Source organism: Scyliorhinus canicula, chromosome 20 (assembly GCF_902713615.1).
Source record: "Scyliorhinus canicula chromosome 20, sScyCan1.1, whole genome shotgun sequence".
Lineage (NCBI taxonomy): Eukaryota > Metazoa > Chordata > Chondrichthyes > Carcharhiniformes > Scyliorhinidae > Scyliorhinus > Scyliorhinus canicula.
Window position 1 is genome coordinate 38,201,503 of NC_052165.1, and position 19,674 is coordinate 38,221,176.

Sequence of the window (19,674 nt, forward strand, 5' to 3'; positions counted from 1 at the left end):
GTGAGCTAGAGGCTCTGTGGGTATACTTTCCTGTGTGTCGGGATGTGCCATGTCTGGCACAGTGGCTAGAATCCTGTTGCCTCTGGGGGCTTGTGTGTCACTTTTCAAGGGTCAATGTTGAAAGCATCGTGGGCGGTTAGGCTTCGCTTCTTCGGTGCGCGGAGTCCTGGGGATGAGCTGAGTTCTATGGTTGATCAATATCCTGCCGTTCCCCTCGAGGTGCAGCTCCCTTTTGGTTGATTGAATAATCGATTCTCTTCTCTTCCTCATTGGTGGTTGCTTGGTGTGTGCCAGAGTAACATGGAACAGGGGCTGGGTCCTGATCCCTTGTTATCCTGTCGGTTAGTCCTGGAAGTTCTAGCCTTACCTTCCTTTTTCTTCTTTTTCCTTTCTTGGGAGGCCCCAAAAGTTTGACCGTAATCCGAATGTGTTGCTGCTGGTCCTCTCGACATGATAGTGTAGAATGATGTTGGTTCTGTACGGGGCCTTAGTTTAGGGTTCCGTTGCATCTGCGTTGTGTGATATATGTAACTCCCACCATAACTGGGGTTTTCATGTATTTTCTTTATTTTTGTAACAGTGGGTATGAAGAATCCGTGCTTGGCTCCTATATGGGTGCTGATGGGTCTAGTATGATGTTTTCTCCTGTCTCTGTCATCATATATGCTGAACCATTTATTTTTTTTCTTGAGCCTTGCTTATGGAATGTAATATTTTGTACTTTTTTTGCATTATTCTTTAAAATATAAAACCTTAAATACATATACTTTAAAAAAATAAGAAACGGCTGAAGGCACTGGATATTACAAAGGCTATTGGTTCTGATAACGTTCCAGCAATAATACTGAAGACTTGTGCTCCAGAACTTGCCGTGCCCCTAGCCAAATTATTCAGTTACAGCTACAACATCTACCTAATACTATGGAAAATGCCCAAATATGTCCTGCCCAATTATCGCCTCGTCAGTCCACTCTCAAATCATCTGTAAAGTGATGGAAAGTATAATTCGCAGTGCTATCAAAAAATACTCACTCAGCAATAATGTGCTCACTGGTGCTCAGGTTGTGTTCTGCCGGAACCACTCAGCTCCATAGGGATGGGATAATCTCCATCGGGATGGGATATTCTTTCTAGTCCCGTGAATAATTTTGTTGTAATGTAATTTTGTTTCACTTTGTTCCTGGGATGTGAGCATCACTGGCTGGGCCAGCCTTTGATCCCCATCCCTAATTTCCCTTGAGAAGGTGGTGGTGAGCCACCTTCTTGAACTCTGCGGTCCATGCGCTGTTAGTACACCCATAGTGCAGTTAGGGAGCACATTCCAGGATTTTGACCCAACGGCAGTGAAGGAACGGCGATATATTTCCGAGTCAGGATGGCGTGTGGCTTGGAGGGGAACCTGCAGGTGATGGTGTTCCCATGCGTCTGCTGCGCTTGATCTTCAAGGTGGTAGAGGTCATGGGTTTGGAAGGTGCTGTTGAAGGAGCCTTGGTGAGTATTGCAGTGATACTTTTAGATGGTACACACGGCTGCTTCTGTGCGGCGGTCATGGGGGGAGTGATTACTGAAGGTGGTGGATGGGTTACTAAGCAAGAGGGGCTCTTTGTCCTGGATGGTCTGGACCTCAATTGCCAGGATGAGTATACCCTCACACTCCTGACTTGTGCCTTGTAGATGGTGGACAGGCTGTGGGGAGTCAGGAGCGGAGTTACTCACCATCGGATTTCCAGTAGGATTCTGGCTGCTAGTCATCCAGTCAGGAGCAGCTTAACCATGAAGGTGTTGGGAACCCAATGTATATTGGTTGCTCATTTTGGAAAATCCACTAGCGCATTGGGCTGACTGGTCTATCATCAAGAGTAAAAATAGAACACTGCGGATGCTGGAAGTCTGCAATAAAAACAGAAAATGCTGGAAAAACCCAGCATGGCTGGTAGCAGCAAGAAACAGAGTTGACGTTTCGAGTTGAATGCGACTCTTCTTCAAAGAACCTTTCCAGCATTTTCTGTTTTCTTTCAGTCATCGAGAGTGTTTGGCTAAACAGAATTAGTTCTTTTTTTAAGTTCCAATACCATTGGATTCAGAAGTATGTGAAAAAAAAGCACAGCACAGAGTCAATTCAGCACATCGAGTCTCTAGCTCTTTCAAAGAGGAGTCCAGTTAGTTCCATTCCCCACGCTTTGTCGAAATCCCTGAAAATGACTTTCCTTGAAATATCCACTGTTTATCTAATGCTCTATGAAAACCTACAATTGGATCGGTTTCCATTGCCCCAGCAGGCAGTACATTCCAAATCCTAACCACTCACTGCATAATTTCCTCATGTCTTCTCTGGTTCTTTCACCAATTTCCTTAAGTCTGTGCTCTCTAGTTAGCCATCACGAGTAACAATTTCTCTTTATTTACGCTACCTAAACCCTCCTGATTTGTAACACCTCCATCAAATCTCCTCTCAGCTTTCTCTGCTTGAAGCAACACAACATGAGCTTCTCCAATCTGTCCACGTAGCTAAAGGTCTTCATCCCTAGAAATCTCTTCCATGTTACAAGTTATAGAGGGACATAGATAAGCTGCAGAGCTGGGCTGAGAGGTGGCAAATGGAGTTTAATGCAGAAAAGTGTGAGGTGATTCATTTTGGAAGGAATAACAGGAAGATAGAGTACTGGGTGAATGGTAAGATTCTTGGTAGTGTGGATGAGCAGAGAGATCTCGGTGTCCATGTACATAGATCCCTGAAAGTTGCCACCCAGGTTGAGAGGGTTGTTAAGAAGGCGTACGGTGTGTTAGCTTTTATTGGTAGAGGAAATGAGTTTCGGAGCCATGAGGTCATGTTGCAGTTGTACAAAACTCTGGTGTGGCCACATTTGGAGTATTGCATGCAGTTCTGGTCGCTGCATTATAGGAAGGATGTGGAAGCATTGGAAAGGGTACAGAGGAGATTTACAAGGATGTTGCCTGGTAAGGAGGGAAGATCTTACGAGGAAAGGCTGAAGGACTTGAGGCTGTTTTCATTAGAGAGAAGAAGGTTAAGAGGTGACTTAATTGAGGCATACAAGATGATCAGAGGATTAGATAGGGTGGACACTGAGAGCCTTTTTCCTCGGATGGTGATGTCCAGCACGAGGGGACATAGCTTTAAATTGAGGGGAGATAGATATAGGACAGATGTCAGAGGTAGTAAGGGCATGGAATGCCCTGCCTGCAACAGTAGTGGACTCGCCACACTAAACACATTCAAATGGTCATTGGATAGGCATATGGATGATAAGGGAATAGTGTAGATGGACTTTAGAGGAGTTTCACACGTCGGCGCAACATCGAAGGCCAAAGGGCCTGTACTTCGCTGTAATGTTCTATGTTCTATGCTGTCTGGAAAAGCTTCAAACTCTAACAAACAAGTGGTGTTCAGAACTGGATATAATGTACAATGCTGAACTAATGTTTACTGTGAGATGAAGTGAACTGAGTGGAAACCATTGGCAATCGTTGCAGAGTTAAGGCTTTGAAAAGACAATGGTAAGGAATTGCTTTGGGTTTAGTTGCTGGAAATGTATCTGAACAGGGCCCCTTTCCACCGCACCCCCAATATGGCAGCAGAGTGGGAAAAGTTTTGGCCAAAACCTATATGGAGAGTACTTATTTTGGCTACATTACCAGAATCGTTTGGCTGATCATCGGATCATAGAATCCCGACAGTGCAGAAGGAGGCCATTTGGCCCATCGAATCTGCACCGACCTTCTGACAGCGCAATCCTAGGTGCAATCCCCGTCCTATCGCTGTAACCCCACCTAACCTTAGAACATTAAGGGACAATTTAGCATGGCCAATCCACCTAACCTGAACATCTTTGGACTGTGGGAGGAAACCGGAGCACCTGGAGGAAACCAACACAGACCCGGGAAGAATGTGCAAACTCCACACAGACAGTCAAGGCTGGAATTGAACCTGGGTCCCTGCTGCTGTGATGCAGCAGTGCTAACCACTGTGCCACTGTGTCACTCAAGACTCCACAGCAAATTTTATTTCTGTCACAATCCTGCCATTGTTAGTACTTATTGTGTGGTCAGCATGCTTACATAGGCTGTGTTAAGTTGCTTAAATGTAAATATTAGGTATAGGGCATCATACTAAATACCAAATATTAAAGAATGCCTCTATGTTGAGAAAGATGGTGTTTTCACAATCAGTCTTAAATTTGTCCAGACAGGGAGATTAATGTTGGATCCGGGTATAGAACCAAGAAGTTAATATACGGATCATCCATGATCTAATTGAATGGCAGAACAGGCTCAAGGGGCTGAATGGCCTCCCCGTGTTCCTTGATGCTTGAAAATAGGGCTGGTCTTCTTACCTGTGTTTTAATTGAAATGTGCGTACACTACATTCTCAATAATGCTTCTTCCACGATAAGATGGTATGTTTCATTCCATCAAGATGTCCACTTGTTGTATTTGTCTTTGGTCAATCATTGAGAACAGTAAAGAAAAAAGAATTAAATAGTCGTATCCTTGGGATTCCAACTCCATATTGCTTCCTGGCCCTGTAGGAAATAATGGGGAGTAAGATTGTGAAATCTGCTACCACAATAGAGTAATTGAAGTGATTAGCATAGATTCATGAAAGGAGAAGCTAGATTAACACATGAGGGAGGAAAGAATAGAACGTTACGCTGATGAGGTTAAAAGGGTGGGAAGAGGTTCATGTAGAGCATAAATGCCAACATAGGCCATTTGGGCTGAATGGCCTGTTTCTGTGCTGCAGACTCCAAGTAATGTTGTGGGACATTCAGTGAAGGAGTCACATAATTTGCTAAGCGTCTTTCTTTCATGTAACACACTGACAGCACCCCACCCTTTTCTACCCAGGGCGTGGCTCCAACTTCACTGCACATACTCTGGAGCAGACAAATAAAACCCGTGCACCAAAGTGTGAATGCACACATCCAGAGCTGGTCCGTGCTAAAAGACACCCTCTCACAGTCAGTAAGTATTTATTAATCACTACACAAGGAAAGGTGTAGTGACCCAAGGCCTGTGTGTGAGTTGGTGCGGTTGTGTGAGCGTTGATGTGAGGATGGAAGTGTGCACATGTATGTTTGTATGTATGTATGTGTGTGTGTGAGGGGGATGGGCGCGCGTGTGTTAGAATGTGTGTGTGGCATGTGGGTGCGTGTCTGCAGTGTTTCCGTGTGTATACACTTGTCCGTGAGTGTATGTGAGAAAATGTTGTGAGTGCATGTGTGAATGAGTGTGTGCACATGTATGGGACAGGCTGTGTGAGTGATTGTATATGTGCCAGCAAGTCTATATATTTGTGTGTATGCGTGTGAGTGTTTGTGTGTTTGAGTGCGTGTGTTGCGTGTTTATGTGAATGTGTGTGTTAGTATGAATGTATGTGTGTGAGAGTTAACTTTTACAAATCAACCATTTCTAACCTCAGTACCAAAGATTTGGGAATGTTAAAGCATAATTCCCCACAGTATGTTGGGAATTGGGTGGCGACTATTTTAGGGTCATTGGATTCATGGGAAGTCAATGGCAGTTGCTTCATTTTGTCGCCTCTTGTCATTCAGTGTGTCAGTGACTATCAAATGATCGAAGGTGAAATATTCAGAGGAATACAATGTGTAGGGGGGGTGTAATTTTGACTGAAGCGTGTATAAGGGGGTGGGAGGTTGGTGAGGGTAGATATGAGACCTATATGTCACATATTTAAAATCATAGGGCAGACTTTTACGGCCCTGTCACAGTGGGAGCACGGCAGGACAATGTGGCATTCAAAGGCCTATTGACTTTGGTGGGACCAGCAGGTCCCACCAGAGGGAGGGACTGTAAAATTCCATCCATAAGAATGCTTGCAAACCAGAAGGAGGCCATTCAGCCCAGCAGGAGTCCCAGTACCCTTGTGTTTTCTCCATAGCCCTGCAAATATGTTTTCTTTGGGTAATTCTCCTTCCCTTTTGAGATCAGCAGCTGAATCTGATCTCTGCCACGCACTTGGGTGGTGCATTCCAGATCCTAAGCACTCGCTGCGTGAAAAAGCTTTTCCTCATGCTGCCTTTGGTTCTTTTACCAATCGCCATAAATTGGTGCCCTCTCGATTTTCAACACCGCTATTAAATCTCCTCTCAGTCTTGTCTTCTCTATGGAGAACAGCCACAGCTTCTCCATTCTATCCATGTAACTGATTCTACCAATCGTGCAATTCCCATTTCCATTGACATGACCAACAGTCAGGAAAGATTTTAAAAAACAAGCATCTGATCAGAATCACTCGAAACTCTTGATGCCCCGAACGTTAAACTGAAAGTCAAATTATTTGTGCAAAATAGCCATGTGATGTGTCATTTTTGAATCAGGGAACAATTTATGGAACCATTGTGTAACAGCTTGCCAAGATGTAGCTAATAATAAGGAAGCGTGTATTTGCCTTGGACATTGTGCAGTGGAAGTTCAATAGATTGGTCCCTGATATCAGGCTGAGTAAGGTAGACCTCTGCTCACTGGAGTTTAGAAGATTAAGAGATGATCTCGTTCAAACATGCAAAATTCTGAAGGGACTTTACAGGCTCGAGACTGGGAGATTATTTCCTCTGGCTGGGGAATATCATCCTCCGAATCAGGGGCAAGGTACCGCTGATCTTTAAAATTAACGGGTGAGAGACATTCCACCCCCATTTCCTTCAGATCCAATTTTTGCCAGCAAGGAAAAGAAGGCGGGGCATGACTCACACAGGCAGGAAACCTGAACTCAACCAGGATATTTGAATTTAGCGTTGAGTTCAAGCAGACCACACTTTGTTGCAAGGGTCTTAATCCACAATGTGGGAGCCATAAATTGATGAAGTAGATGTAAATGCTCTTGAAGGTTGGAAAAGGTCTGTAAAACTGTCATGATATGATGCTTTTTAAATGCCCCACTCTTCAAACTTAAAAAAAAGTTTGTAACTGACAGTGAGAGTTTAAAAAAAAACTCTGCTGGACTGTTTTGATTACCAGTGTGGGTTAGAAAAAGGATAGCATCTGATCATACAAAAGAACAAAGAAGAGTACAGCACAGGAACAGGCCCTTCGGCCCTCCAAGCCCGTGCCGACCATGCTGCCCGTCTAAATTAAAATCTTCTACATTTCCTGGGTCTGTAAAGCTCCTTGTTGACATTTATCCTGAAGAATATTGTTGAGTTTCGATTACTTCAGCAATTATCTCAGCAGGGGTTTCTGAGTTCACAGTTTGATTGGCAGCTTGAAGAGGCTATTAAAGTATAAGCTGTATTTAATATGGTCTGAATAGAAGTTTGTTTTTATAAGATTTACTACCGAGAAAATGTAAAAGCTTTGAATGGATTTTATGAATGGGAGTTTTTTCTGCCATCAAGTGTGTAGGAGTGAGAGCTTTATTAGATTGTTTGAACTTTATACATATTTTAATTTCCACTTGGATCCTGAAGTCTTCCCAAGATGATTACTGCGTGAGTGATTATAAAGGTGGCATGGAAGGTACGAGGGGCCATGGGGGTGTGTGAGTTGAAGGATAAGAGCATGCGACGGGTGAGGGTTTGAGGGCCTAACAACTTCTACAAGGATAAAGTCCCAGAGAATTAAGGCGGGCCTTCTGAGCAGCGTGCCTTGGCAGTTATCTATCCCCACGGCTACCTACACCCTTTTTCTGGGGTTGGTGTTGTTCATCAAAGTGGGTCCAGTGAGTTAGGAAATTTTCCAAATCAAACTACCCACCTCGGTAGCCAGAAATCTGGCCCTGAGATCGAAAGTTTTTTTTTAATCTCCCAGAGAATTAGATCAAGGGATACGGAAGTAGACGGAAAAGTGGGGTTCGGGTAAAAGATCAGATCAAACATTCAAGGTAAAACATTCCAGTAACAGCTGTAAATCAGGAGATGGATGGGAGAGGACTTGGTAAAATTGGAATCACTAGGGAAGCAGTGCTGAAAACATTCATGGAGCTGTGGGCTGACAAGTCTCCAAGTCCTGCTCGACTCCATCCTTGAGTCTTAAAAGAGGTAGCTTAATTATCCAAATTTCCCAAGATTCAGGAAAGGTTCCATGATATTGGAAAGTAGCAAATATAACCCCTCTGAATAAGAAGGGAGGGCGGCAGGAAGCAGTCTGTCGTAGGAAAGGTACTGAATTGATCATTAAGGAGGCTGTAACTGGGCACTTAGAAAAACCCACGGTAATCAAGAAGAGTCTGCAAGGTTTTTTTGAATGGAAAATCATGCTTAACCAATTCATTTGATGGAATAATATGTGCTGTGGATAAAGAGGAGCCTGTAGATGTGCTGTACCTGGATTTCCTGAAAGCATTTGATAAGGTGCTACTTCAAAGGTTAATGTGGAAAATAAAAACTCATGGTGTAAGGGGTAACATATTAACCTGGATAAAAGATTGGTGCTGGCAGAAAACAGAGAGTATGCATAAATGGGTCTTTTTCTGATCAGCAAGTGGAGTCCAGCAGGGGCCTCAACATTTTACAATTTATATCAATGGCATGAGGGGATGATGAGGGGAGTGAAAGCATGGTAGCTACATTTTCAGATGATACATAGACAGGTAGGAAAGTATATTGTGAAGGGAACATAAGGAAGTTGCAGACGGATCACAGAATTGACAGTGCAGAAGGAGGCCACTCGGCCCATCGAGTCTGCATCGGCCCTTGGAAAGAGCACCCTACCTAAGCCCACACCTCCAGCCTATCCCCACACTTCCACCCTATCCCCGTAACCCCACCTTACCTTTTTTTTTGGACACTAAGGGCAATTTAGCACAGCCAATCCATCTACCCCTGCACATCTTTGGACTGTGGGAGGAAACCGGGGCACCTGGAGGAAACCCACGCAGACACGGGGAGAACGTGCAGACTCCGCACAGACAGTGACCCAAGCCAGGAATCGAACCTGGGACCCTGCGCTGTGAAGCCATTGTGCTAACCACGATGCTACCATGCTGCCCAAATGTAGATAGGTTGAACAAGTAGACAAAAATCTGGCAGATGGAGTATAATGTGGGTATATGTGAAGCTGTTCACTTTGGCAGGAAGAATAAAAAGGCAGAGAACGGCTACAGAATTCCAAGGTGTGGAAGGATCTAAGTAGACTAATGCATGAGTCACAAAATGTTAGTATGCGTGTACAGCAAGTAATTAAAGAGGCTAATGAATGCTGTCCTTTATTATGAGAGGAATTGAATGTAAAAGTAAGAATGTAATCCTTCAGTTATACAGGGCATTGGTGAGACCACATCCTGAATACTGTGTGCAGTTTTGGTTTCCTTATTTAAGAAAGGATGTAAATGCATTGGAAGTGGTTCAGAGGACGTTTATCAGATTGATCCCTGATATGAGTGGGTTGTCTTATGAGGAAAGGTTGGACAGACTGGGCTTGTTTCCACTGGAATTTCCAAGAGCGAGGGGTGACTTGATTGACGTGTATAAGATCCCGAATAGTCTTGAGAAGGTGGGGACAAGAAAGTGATGTTTCCTCTTGTGGGTGAGTCCAGAACTAGGGGTTGGTGGGGGGGGGGGGGGGGGGGGGGGGGGTAGATCAACCATGATTTTATTGAATGGCATAGCAGGCTCGAGGAGCTAAATAGCCTACTCCTATTTCTTGCATTGTTATATTCTTAATACTTTACAGTGAAGCTATGAATGTTAATGAAGAAAGGTTTTGACTGATGGTTGAATTAGTCACTGCTCTTAACTCATTTTTGAAAAACAACATCCTATCTCCTTATTTGTCTCAGTGTCTGACTTTGTTTTATCATTTTTCTTTGAAGCACCCTGGGATGTTTAATTATGTTATATAAACATACATTGTTGTAGATGGAATGCCAATAACAAGTTGGATACATCTGACCTGCAGCTGGGTGTTGTGTTGAAGACTTTCTAACTCTGGTGCTCCGGTATCTGTGTCAGGCTAGCACTGCGGAAGTTGCCTTTCTTTAGCTGTGAACAACATAATTGTCTCATTAACATTTCAATAGCTATACATGGTGGAATAGGAGGAAGTGGTTGACCCTTTCAGAGAACCATGCAGACATGATGGGCAAAATGGACTAGCTTCTATGTTGTAATGTTTGATGATGCCCAATGCATCTGGTTTCACTACAGATTGGAAACATAACGAATAAAGTAATTGTAACAGGATTGTATGAACCAAAGAATCTATTTCTGGGCCAGTGATTTTCGTCAATAGCATCAGAAAATGATCAGCAACTCACAATCCAATGACCGTGCTGAAAGAAAAGAACATGCATTTATATAGCACTTATTTTGGCCTCTGGGTGTTCTGAAACATTTTACAAAGTTATAGACATGCTTTTGAAGTGTATGGAGAAAGGTTTAACTATGAACCAAATCATCCTGGCTCATCCCAAATGCTCTTGTGTTTAAAGGGAAATTTCTACACAATAGGAGGATCCAGTTTGTAACAATGGTTGGACCCCAGGCTTTATTGAACTGACCAAGTGGAATGTGTGACCTGTTGTATGTGGGAAGTGATGGAGTGGCATCCTAGATGACCACGTGTGCAGGAAGTGCTCCCGAATACAGAAACTTGAACTCCGGGTCTCGTAGCTCGAACAGCAGTTGGACACACTGTGGCACATCCACGAGGCTGAGAGTTACATGGATAGCATGTTTAGAAAGGTGGTCACACTGCAGCTCAAGGGATTTGAAGGAAAAAGAGAATGGGTGATCCCCAGGCAATCAAAACAAAACAGGCAGGTAGTGCAGGACTCCCCTAGGGTCCAGCTCACAAATTGGTTTTCTACTTTGGAAGCTGCTTCCTCAAGGGAGTGCAGACAGAGCTAAGCTCCTGGCACCACAAGCGACTTGACTGTGCAGGAGGAAAGGAAGAAGAAAGCAGGAGCAATAGTGAAAGGGGATATATTAGTTAGGGGAACAGGTAGGCATTTCTGCAGCTGCAGACTTGACTGCCCAGGATGGTGCATTGCTTCTGGTGCCAGGTTCAAGGTGTCACCGGGCATCTGCAGTTTCTATGAGCTACCCTCTCACTTTTCTAAACTCTAATTAATATAAACCTAATCAATTTAGTCTCTCCCCATATGACAGTCCCGCATCCCAGGAATCAGCCTGGTAAACCTTCGCTGCACTCCCTCCATAGCAAGCACTTCCTTCCCCCAATAATAATAATCTGCCTTCCTATTTTTGCTACCAAAGTAGATACCCTCATAAGGACAGAAACAATCTCCACTTGGAGAGGCCAGGTTTGATCAGGGACAGTAAGCATGGCTTTGTCAGAGGGAGATTGTGCCAAACAAATGTGATTGAATTTTTTGAGAAGGTGACCGTGTGTGTAGAAGTGGGTAGGGCAGTTGATGTAGTTTATATGGATTTCAGCAAAGCCTTTGACAAGGTCCCACATGGGAGACTGATAAAGAAGGTAAAAGCACATGGGATCCAAGGTAACGTGGAACATTGGATACAAAATTGTCTGAGTGATAGGAGAGGGAAGGCGGTGGTAGAAGGCTGTTTGTGTGACTGGGCAGGACACTGGGAAACCCAGATGAACAGAGGAATCTTGGAGTGATTGTCCACATATTCCTGAAGCGGCAGAACAGGTGAATAGGATAGTTAAGAAGACATACGGGACAGTTGCCTTTATCAGTTGTCATGATGTGGAGATGCCGGCGTTGGACTGGGGTGAGCACAGTAAGAAGTCTTACAACACCAGGTTAAAGTCCAACAGGTTTGTTTCAAACACGAGCTTTCGGAGCACGGCTCCTTCTTCAGGTGAATGGAAAGGCTTGTTCCAGAAATATTTATATAGACACAGTCAGAGATGCCCCGGAATGCGAGCACCTGCAGGCAATCAAATCATCAAAGATGCAGAGAGAGAGGTAACTCCAGGTTAAAGAGGTGTGAATTGTCCCAAGCCAGTTCAGTCGGTAGGCCTCTGCAAGTCCAGGCTTGTTGGTGGGGGCCGAATGTAATGCGACATGAATCCCAGATCCCGGTTGAGTCCGCATTCATGCGTGCGGAACTTAGCTATAAGTTTTTGCTCAGCAATTTTGCGTTGTCGCATTTATCAGTTTATCAGTTGTGGCATAGATTATAAGAGCAGGGATGTTATGTTGGAGTTATAGAGGACTTTAGTTAGGCCACAGCTGGAGTACTGTGTTCAGTTCTAGTTACTGCACAATAAGAAGGATGTGATTGTACTAGAGAGAGTGAAGAGGAGATTCACCAGGAGGTTGCCTGGAATACAGTATTTGAGCAATGAAGAGAAGTTGGATAAACTCGGGTTGTTTTCTTTGGAGCAGAGAAGGACCTGATTGAGGTGTATAAGATTATGAGGCGCATGGACGAGGGGATAGTTGAAGGGTCAATAAGGGGGCATCATTTTAAGCTGAAAGGCAGGAGGTTTTGAGGGGATTTGAGGAAAACTGTTTTCACCCAGAGAGTGGTGGTAATCTGGAATGCACTGCCTGGGAGGGTAGTTGAGACAGGGAACCTCACAATCCTGAAAAAGTACTTGAAATGCCATAACTTTCAAGGCTATGGGCCTTGGGAAGTGGGATTAGTGTAGAATTAGAGTAGTTTTTTCTCAGTACAAGCTTGATTGGCCAAAGGGCCTCTTCTGTACTATATGCTTCTATGATTCTACTCTGTAAGAGGCAGTGTAGGTTAATTGGTCTGAAAGACATTCAGTTTGCTGAAATTGCTGGACTGGATTTCGATCGAACCAAATGAGAACGATTTCCCATAGTGAGCACTTTCGCTGCGTGTTTCCTGGTGCTCACAGCACCAAGAAACACAACGCTATCTAATGCGACTCCAATTAGATTTAAGGCCTCAGCGGGGAATGCGTGGTCAAGGCCGCACTGTCCCGTTTCCTGCACTGAGGAGTCCCGCTCGCCGAAACGCCTCGGTGCAAGGAGACGGCATTTTTGAATGGCATCCCAATCTCTCAACCCCCGGACGCGACACCCGCACCCCATCATATGTGCACAGGACACCCCCGAGCCCGATCACCGCCACGCAGAAGATGCCAGCTTGCCACTCTGGCAGTGCCAGGCTGGCACCAGCAGTGGCAGGGTGCCACCCTGACAAAGGGCAAGCACCTGGGGGCCTCCGATTCCTTGGGAGACCCTTACGAGGACCGTTCATCTGGTCCCCTTTCATGGAGACCAGAACTGAACAGCACTCACCCAAGGTCTCGAAGGTGAAGGGGATAGGTCCAATACCTTTGTTATATTAGAGTCAGACTAGCTGTATTGCTCTAATATGCAGATTTACAAAAGGTGATCCCACTCACAATGGGCGGGCTTCACATTGTGGCATCTCGCGGGATTACATTAGATTTCACGAGGCATGTCGAACCAGGTAGATCCCGGGAGTGGGATCTCCCAGCATTCTCTGGCGACGTTGCGCATGACGGAGCATCTGGAGGAAACCAACGCAGACACGGGAAGAACGTGTAAACTCTGCACAGTCACCTGAGGTTGGAATCAAACCTGGGTCCCTAGTGCTGTGAGGCAGCAGTGCTAACCATTGTTCCACCGTGCCACCCCCAAAGCCCCGTTCTGTCAGACGATGGTTCAATAATAGCCTCCCTCTTACTTGCAGAATAAATCTTGAATGTGAATGATGAGGAGGATGTAAAGAAGCTTCACGATGAATTAGACAAGTTAAGTGAGCGGGCAAATACATGGCATGGATAAATGTGAAATGAGAAACAGAACGGCAGAGTATTATTTAAATGGGGATAGATTGAGAAATGCTGGTGTATAAAGGGACCTGGGTGTCCTTGCACACCAGTTACTGAACGTACGCATGCAGGTGCAGCAAGCAGTTAGGAAGTCAAATGGTATGTTGGCCTTCATTGCACGAGGGCTTGAGTTCAGGAGCAAGGATGTCTTACAGCATCCGTACAGGGCCTTGGTGAGGCCACACCTGCCGTATTGTATGCAGTTTTAGTTTCCTTACCTAACAAAGGAGTGCAGCGAACGTTCAACAGACTGATTCCTGAGATGGCAGAATTGTTACAATGTCAAACCAAAGTTTGTGTATTTGCTGTAACATCTAAAATGACAAGTAGACTTGGCCGTTGTCAACAAGGAAAACGCACAGATCTTTTCCACTGGCACAAGTGTTGGGCACATTTAAAGGCCAAACGATTGGGTCGACTGGATCTGTATTCATTGGAATTTTGAAGAATGAGAGGGTATCTAATCGAAATATATATAATTCTGACAGGGATGGAGAGACAGGATTCAGCTATGTTGTTTCTTCCTGTTGATGGCGGGGGGGGGGGGGGGGGGGGGGGGGGGGGGGGGAGTGCGCCTTAAAAAGGGGTCAGGATATGGGTGTAGACCATTTAGGACTGAGACGAGGTGAAACTGTGGAATTCTCTACCACAGAAGACATCACGGGATATGGAGAGAGCGCGGGAGAATGGTGTTGATATAGAGGATCAACTATGATCATGTTGAATGGCAGAATAGGCTCGAAGGACCGAATGGCCTACTCCTCCTATTTTCTATGTTACTTTGCCATATTGTACTCCAATGGTAAATGAGGGTCAGATAGTTGTGGCTTTTCTGTGGAATTACTTTGTTCTATTTAATAGAACTGCTGGTTATTATCTTTTGCTGGGAACCTGCAAGTTCCTGACATAACCCATTCTACCCTCCGATGTGGTAATCTCTTGTCATTCAGGATATAAACATGTTTGCTGCTCATTCTGTCTTGTTTTATTTCTTTCTTTATCCCTTCACAATGCTTCCAGGTGGCTGATATGTAGCCATTCACATCTCAGCTGGACACATCTTTTAATTCTTTACTTTGCCCATTACCAGGACCTTTGACTTTATTACTATGGTACCTTCTGTCAGTTAATCACGGTAGCACAGTGGTTAGCATGGTTGCTTCACAGCTCCAGGGTCCCGGGTTCGATTCCTGGGTTGGGTCACTGTCTGTGTGGAGTCTGCACGTTCTCCCCGTGACTGCATGGGCTTCCTCTGGGTGCTCTGGTTTCCTCCCACAAGTCCCAAAAGACGTGCTGTTGGGTGAATTGGGCATTCTGAATTCTCCCTCTGTGTGCCCGAACAGGCGCCCGAGGGTGGCGACGAGCGGCTTTTCACAGTAACTTCATTGCAGTGTTAATGTAAGCCTACTTGTGACAATAATAAAGATTATTATTATTATGATCTCACCATTCTATCACAGACCTTTCCTTTTGTTTTCCACCTCCCTGTCTACTGGCTTCAAACCTACCACATTTCTATCTTCTGTCAGCTCGGAGGAAAGGTCATTGGCCTGAAATGTTACCTCTCTCTTTCTCAGGATAGAGTTACTGATGGGGGTCTCGGATGGAGTTTCTGGGGGGGGGGGATCTCTGATGGAGGTTCTGGGTTCTGATGGGGGGTGCCTCCGATGGAAGACTCTGAGAGGGTCTCTGTTGGGGGTCTCTGATGGGGGGTTTGTTGGAGTGGGTCGAGTAACCCTCCTGCATGCATGCTGAGAGGTGGGGGGGTGACTCATTATTCACATGGCGGGAAGGAGGATGCCCCTACTTGACAGCATAACGTGGCAAGATTTGCATTGTGCGGGGGAGAGGGAACTTCACCAGAGCTTAGTATTAGATCAAAACGTTGCCCTGATATCGGGATTCCAACAGAATCTGGTGAACTCTCCCCATGCATAAATTAGCATGGTAAAGGAGAGAGACCTGCACCTGGGCACCACTCCTAGCTCCAGCTGAGACCAGTAGCGATTCGCCACTAGTGGGAGCAGTTAGGTTCCAGAATGGAGAATCTATCTAGCCAACGTATCGTTTTAGTTGGGTTGAATGTTTCTGTTCCTGGATTCAGGGTGAACACCTTGGCACTGCCAGGGTTCCCAGGTGGCACTGCAAGCCTGGCAGGGGCATTGCCAAGGCTACAGGATGAAAGTGCCAAGGTGCCTAGGTGGCATTTTGCCCATAGCAGGGTCGGGGCCCAGGGGTGTCCTGCCTTATGAGGTGGATGCGAGGGGGCTCAATGACCCCCTTATAGGGAGTTGGGTGGTCCTGAGGCTGTGGTGGGGTGTCTAGACCTCCGGGCACCATTTAAGAATGGAGACCCAATCTCTTCCTGCACTGGCAATCAGAATTCGTTAGTGCAGGAAATGGAACTAAGTGGATGACATCCCTCACAGCTCTGCTAGAAATAGTTGGTTTGGAAGGTTAGAAAGGGGACATCTCTTTCAGCTTTGCTATACAAAAAGCCTTGCCATGAAATAATGGTTAAGAAAATTAGTGCAGGGATCTGAAGACCAGTTAGCTAAGGAAATGAGAGAAATGAAGATAAGTTTCCAAGAGGTTTGACGTTAAAGGTACTAGAACAGAGGACTGGTCAGTAAAGACAGACAGAGCTGAGAAGAAAGCTGAGACACCAGAAAGATGTCCCAAGTAATGTTCAGGTTTGTGAGATTTCATTAAAGCCTGTGGAACATAGATTATCATTGAATTTACAGTGCAGAAGGAGGCCATTCTGCCCATCGGGTCTGCACCGGCTCTTGGAAAGAGCACCCTCCCCAAGGTCAACACCTCCACCCTATCCCCATAACCCAGTAACCCCACCCAACACTAAGGGCAATTTTGGAGACTAAGGGAAATTTATCATGGCCAATCCACCTAACCTGCACATCTTTGGACTGTGGGAGGAAACCGGAGCACCCGGAGGAAACCCATGCACACACGGGGAGGATGTGCAGACTCCGCACAGACAGTGACCCAAGCCGGAATCGAACCTGGGACCCTGGAGTTGTGAAGCAATTGTGCTATCCACAATGCTACCGTGCTGCCCTTTTTAAAATTTATTTTTTGTAACGCCTCCCACTAATCATAGAATCCCTCCAGTGCAGGAAGCCATTCGGCCCATTGAAAAGTGTAACCTACCTAGGCCCAAGCCCCCACCCTATCCCTGTAACCCAGTAACCCCACCTAACCTTTTGGACACGAAGGGGCAATTTATCATGGCCAATCCACTGAACCTGCACATCTTTGGACTGTGGGAGGAAACCGGTGCACCCGGAGGAAACCCACGCAGTCACGGGGAGAACGTGCAGACTCCGCAGTCACCCGAGGCTGGAATTGAACCCAGATCCCTGGCGCTGTAAGGCTGCAGTGCTAACCACCGTGTCGCCCACACGGTGGGTTGAACCCACAACATGGGTTGAAATAACTATGAAAATCAGTGGTTGGATCTTGGAGTTTGTGTGCAAGCAGTTAGGTCCAAGGAAACCTAAAAGGGGGTGGTATAAAATACTGGTCTGAATTCGGTGTTGAAATGAGAGCGGTCTGGGTTCATTGTCATTTGTAAAAACTGGACTGGATTTCAGAATGCAAACCACTAAGGGAAAGCATTATTACGAGAAAAGGTTTTAATGTGTGTTCTTGGAAGTGGAGTTTGGAAACTTTCATCTGGGGGAATTCTGAGGAGAAATCCACGGACACAAACATAGGTTCACAGTGTATTTCACCACAGTCATATTGTGTGCTTGAAAGGGACTTTATGTTAATAAGACTTTTGTAGTTAAAGATGTACTTTGTAATCGGTGTTAATCTTAATATCTGTTGTAATTGTTCAGCTAAGGGGGGAGTAAAAGCTTATGTGTCATAATCCAATTTTTTCATGTTTAATAAATGTTTTTTTCTTGTTGTTAAAACCAGTTAGTGGTCCTGTGACTGTTCCTCCACGTTTTATAACATGAAGTAAAAGATACGGGGCGCGATTCTCCCAAAACGGGAGAAATCGTAAGGCTGGCGTCAAACCCGGGCGGGTTTGACGCCAGCGCGCCCCTTCCCGACCGGGAACCGATTCTGGTCCCCGGTCGGGGCTAGCAGCCCGACGCCGTAAGCTCCGGCATCACGGGCTTAACGAATTTCGTTAAGCCCGCTTGCCGGAGGTAGCACCGGCTGACGCGTCATATGACGTCAGCCGCGCATGCGCGGATTGGAAGACTCCAACCCGCGCATGCGCGGATGACGTCATCGCGTATTTGCGCAAAACCCGCGCATGTGCGGGCCGGGATGCCCCTCAGCCGCCCCGCGAATGGATACTGCGGGGCGGCGGAAGGACAAATAGTGCGCGGGCATCGGGCCCGCTGCCCGCGATCGGTGGGCACCGATCGCGGGCCCATGGCACCCTTGGCACGGCCGTGGTACTGCCGTGCCAATCGGTGCCATGGTTATAAAAAGCGAGTTGTTCCCGCCGTTTTTACGAACGGCCAGACCAGGTCTGTTTGCCGTTCGTAAAAATAGCGTAAAGGGCTGGGACTTCGGCCCATCGAACAGCTGTGAATCACTGCCGGCCGTAAAAAAACGGCGGCAGCGATTCGTGTCGGGAGTTGGGCGGGGGGGGGGGAGAATAGCGGGAGGGCGGGAAAAATGTCGGGAAGGCCCTCCCGCTATTCTCTGACCCGTCGTGGGGGTCGGAGAATTTCGCCCACGGTCTTTTGAACCTAGATTCCATTCTGGTATCTTCCCGTCTAGTTATAACACCTACTGGGATCATAACAGTGAGGAGGGAAAATTTTAAAGTGTGTTTTTGGGAGTACAATTTGGAAACTCTCGTGTGACAATCATCTGGGGTGATTCTAAGATTGGATTGGATTTGTTTATTGTCACGTGTACCGAGGTACATTGAAAAGTATGTTTCTGCAAGCAGCTCAACAGATCATTAAGTACATGGGTAGAAAAGGGAATAAAAGAAAATACATAATAGGGCAACACAAGGTATACAATGTAACTACATAAGCACCGGCATCGGATGAAGCATACAGGGTGTAGTGTTAATGTGGTCAGTCCATAAGAGGGTCATTTAGGAGTCTGTTAACAGCGGGGATGAAGCTGTTTTTGAGTCTGTTCGTGCTTGTTCTCAGACTTCTGTATCTCCTGCCCGATGGAAGAAGTTGGAAGAGTGAGTAAGCCGAGTGGGAGGGGTCTTTGATTATGTAGCCCGCTTTCCCCAGGCAGCGGGACATGTAAATGGAGTCAATGGATGGGAGGCAGGTTTGTGTGATGGACACCGCGTTCACGACTGTCTGACGTTTCTTGCGGTCCTGGGCCGAGCAGTTGCCATACCAGGCTGTGATGCAGCCAGATGGGATGCTTTACATGGTGCGTCTGTAAAAGTTGGTAAGGGTTAATGTGGATATGCCGAATTTCCTTAGATTCCTGAGGAAGTATAGGCGCTGTTGTGCTTTCTTGGTGGTAGCGTTGACATGGGTGGACCAGGACAGATTTTTGGAGATGTGCACCCCTAGGAATTTGAAACTGCTAACCATCTCCACCTCGGCCCCATTGATGCTGACAGGGGTGTGTACAATACTTTGCTTTCTGAAGTCAATGACCAGCTCTTTAGTTTTGCTGGCATTGAGGGAAAGATTGTTGTCACTGCACCACTCCACTAGGTTCTCTATCTCCCTCCTGTATTCGGACTCGTCGTTATTCGAGATCCGGCCCACTATGGTCGTATGGTCAGCAAACTTGTAGATGGAGTTGGAACCAAATTTTGCCACGCAGTTGTGTGTGTACAGGGAGTAGAGTAGGGGGCTAAGTACGCAGCCTTGTGGGGCCACGGTATTGAGGACTATTGTGGAGGAGATGTTGTTGTTCATTCTTACTGATTGTGGTATGTTGGTCAGAAAATCG

General features: G+C 46.0%; 1 protein-coding gene across 2 annotated transcripts in view; it reads left to right on the plus strand.

Moving 5' to 3' along the window:
• Window positions 1–19,674, plus strand: part of kitlga (kit ligand a) — a 153,220-nt gene that overhangs the window by 107,130 nt on the left and 26,416 nt on the right. The window contains exon 6 of one of the 2 annotated variants that reach the window (XM_038781283.1): window positions 4,867–4,983. The exons of the other annotated variant lie outside the window; for it this stretch is intronic. Within the exon in view, the coding sequence (XP_038637211.1) occupies window positions 4,867–4,983 (117 nt within the window). The remainder of the gene's footprint in view (window positions 1–4,866; window positions 4,984–19,674) is intronic. 2 annotated transcript variants of the gene reach the window in all.